This window comes from Fulmarus glacialis, unplaced genomic scaffold, assembly GCF_000690835.1.
Source record: "Fulmarus glacialis isolate BGI_N327 unplaced genomic scaffold, ASM69083v1 scaffold16069, whole genome shotgun sequence".
NCBI classification, from domain to species: Eukaryota; Metazoa; Chordata; class Aves; order Procellariiformes; family Procellariidae; genus Fulmarus; species Fulmarus glacialis.
Genome location: NW_009232744.1, coordinates 1,533 through 3,154, shown reverse-complemented (window position 1 = coordinate 3,154; position 1,622 = coordinate 1,533). Strand labels below are relative to the sequence as shown.

The window sequence follows — 1,622 nt, the reverse complement described above, 5'->3', positions numbered from 1 at the left end:
TACTGGTGTTCTTGAGGGTCTGCCGGCGGTTGCAGAACCAGACGCGGACGACTTCGCGGTCGTAGTTGAGCTCCTTGGCGATCTCGGTGATCTCCTGGCCGGTGGGCAAGGCGTTCTTCTCGAAGTAGGCGTTGAGAGCCTCGATGGCCTGGGGGGTGAAGGAGGTTCGGCGCTTCCGTTTTTTGGAGGGTTCCCCCCCCACGAACTCCATCAGGTTTTGTTGCCCCTCTTGGTTACGGAGCTCGGCTTCGCTCAACCACTTTTCCAGCACCGGTTTCAGCTTCTGGGCGCTCTTGGGGGTGATGTCCAGCTTCTCGAACCTGCAGTGGGCAGGAGAAGCCCTCAGGGACGCGGCGAGGACGGGGGGACACCGGGGGGACACACCGTGACAGGGTTGGGGGCTTCAGCGGGAGAGACCACGGCGGGGAGTGACGCTGCGGTGAGGAGCTTCGTGGGCAGCGATCCCACCCGCCCTCCTTTTCTCCCATTTTCCTCCTTTTCTCCCATTTTCCTCCCTTTCCCTAATTTTCCTCCTTTTTCTCCAATATTCCTCCCTTTCTCCATTTTCCTTCCTCTTCTCCAATTTTCCTCCCTTTCCCTAATTTTCCATTGCTCCAATTTTCCTCCTTTTCTCTGATTTCCCCTCTTTTCTCTCGTTTTCCTCCCTTTCTTGGATGTTCCTCCTTTTTTCCCCACTTCCCTCCTTTTCTCTAATTTTCCTTCTTTCCCTCAGTTTTCCTTCTTTTCCCCAACTTTCCTCTCCTTCTCTAATTTTCCTCTCTTTCTCTTATTTTCCTCCCTTTCTCTTATTTTCCTCCTTTTATCAGTTTTTCCTCTTATCTGTTTTTCCTCCTTTTATCCGTTTTCCCTGCTTTTCTCCAATTTTTCTTTGCTCCAACTTTCCTCCTCTTCCCTAATTTCCCTCCTTTTCTCCAATTTCCCTCCTTTTCTCCAATTTCCCTCCCTTTCTCTACTTTTCCTCCTTTTCTCCAATTTCCCTCCCAACTTTCCTCTCTTTCTCCAACTTTCCTATTTTTCTCCAATTTCCCTCCTTTCTCCAATTTCCCTCCTTCCCCCCCATTTTCCTCCTTTTCTCTACTTTTCCTCCTTTTCTCCAATTTTCCTCCTATTCCCTAATTTTCCTCCTTCTCCCTTTCCGGAGCAGGGCTCCGCAGTGACCCCGAGGACGCAGCCCCCGGCCCCCCGGTACCTGCAGATGGCCGACTGGCTGTAGGCAGGTCCCTCGGTGGCCGTCAGGGCCTGTCCCACCTGCGTCTGCGTCAGGCCGAGCGACAAGCGGCGGATCTTGAAGTTCTTGGCGAATTCCCGGATCTCCTCCAGGTTAATCCCGTCCTCCTCCGCGCTGCTGTTGGGAGCCGGGGGCTCTGCCGGCGGAAGGACGCGGGTGCTGCCGTGAAACGGCCACGGAGCCGCCTCTCCCCCCGCCGCCATAATGAGCATCCCCTTCGTTAGGCTCCCTAACGAAGACCTGGCACCAGCGATCATCCCCAAGGATGCAGGGCGTGGCTGCGCAGCAACCTCCTCCCATCCCAGGGGATCCCAGAGCCTAGTATCCCTCTTCCCAGGGGATGCCCGTCCCCGGCATCCCCCCAGTATCCCCC

The 1,622-nt window shown here is 55.2% G+C and overlaps 1 protein-coding gene across 1 annotated transcript in view; it reads right to left on the bottom strand.

Moving 5' to 3' along the window:
* Positions 1 to 3: 3 nt before the first annotated feature.
* The window catches only part of POU6F1 (POU class 6 homeobox 1), a gene marked incomplete at both ends in the record, with an annotated part of 2,212 nt that continues 593 nt past the window's right edge, over positions 4 to 1,622 (bottom strand). The window contains 2 exons of the mRNA XM_009585051.1: positions 4 to 320; positions 1,211 to 1,385. Of these exons, the coding sequence (XP_009583346.1) occupies positions 4 to 320; positions 1,211 to 1,385 (492 nt within the window). The remainder of the gene's footprint in view (positions 321 to 1,210; positions 1,386 to 1,622) is intronic.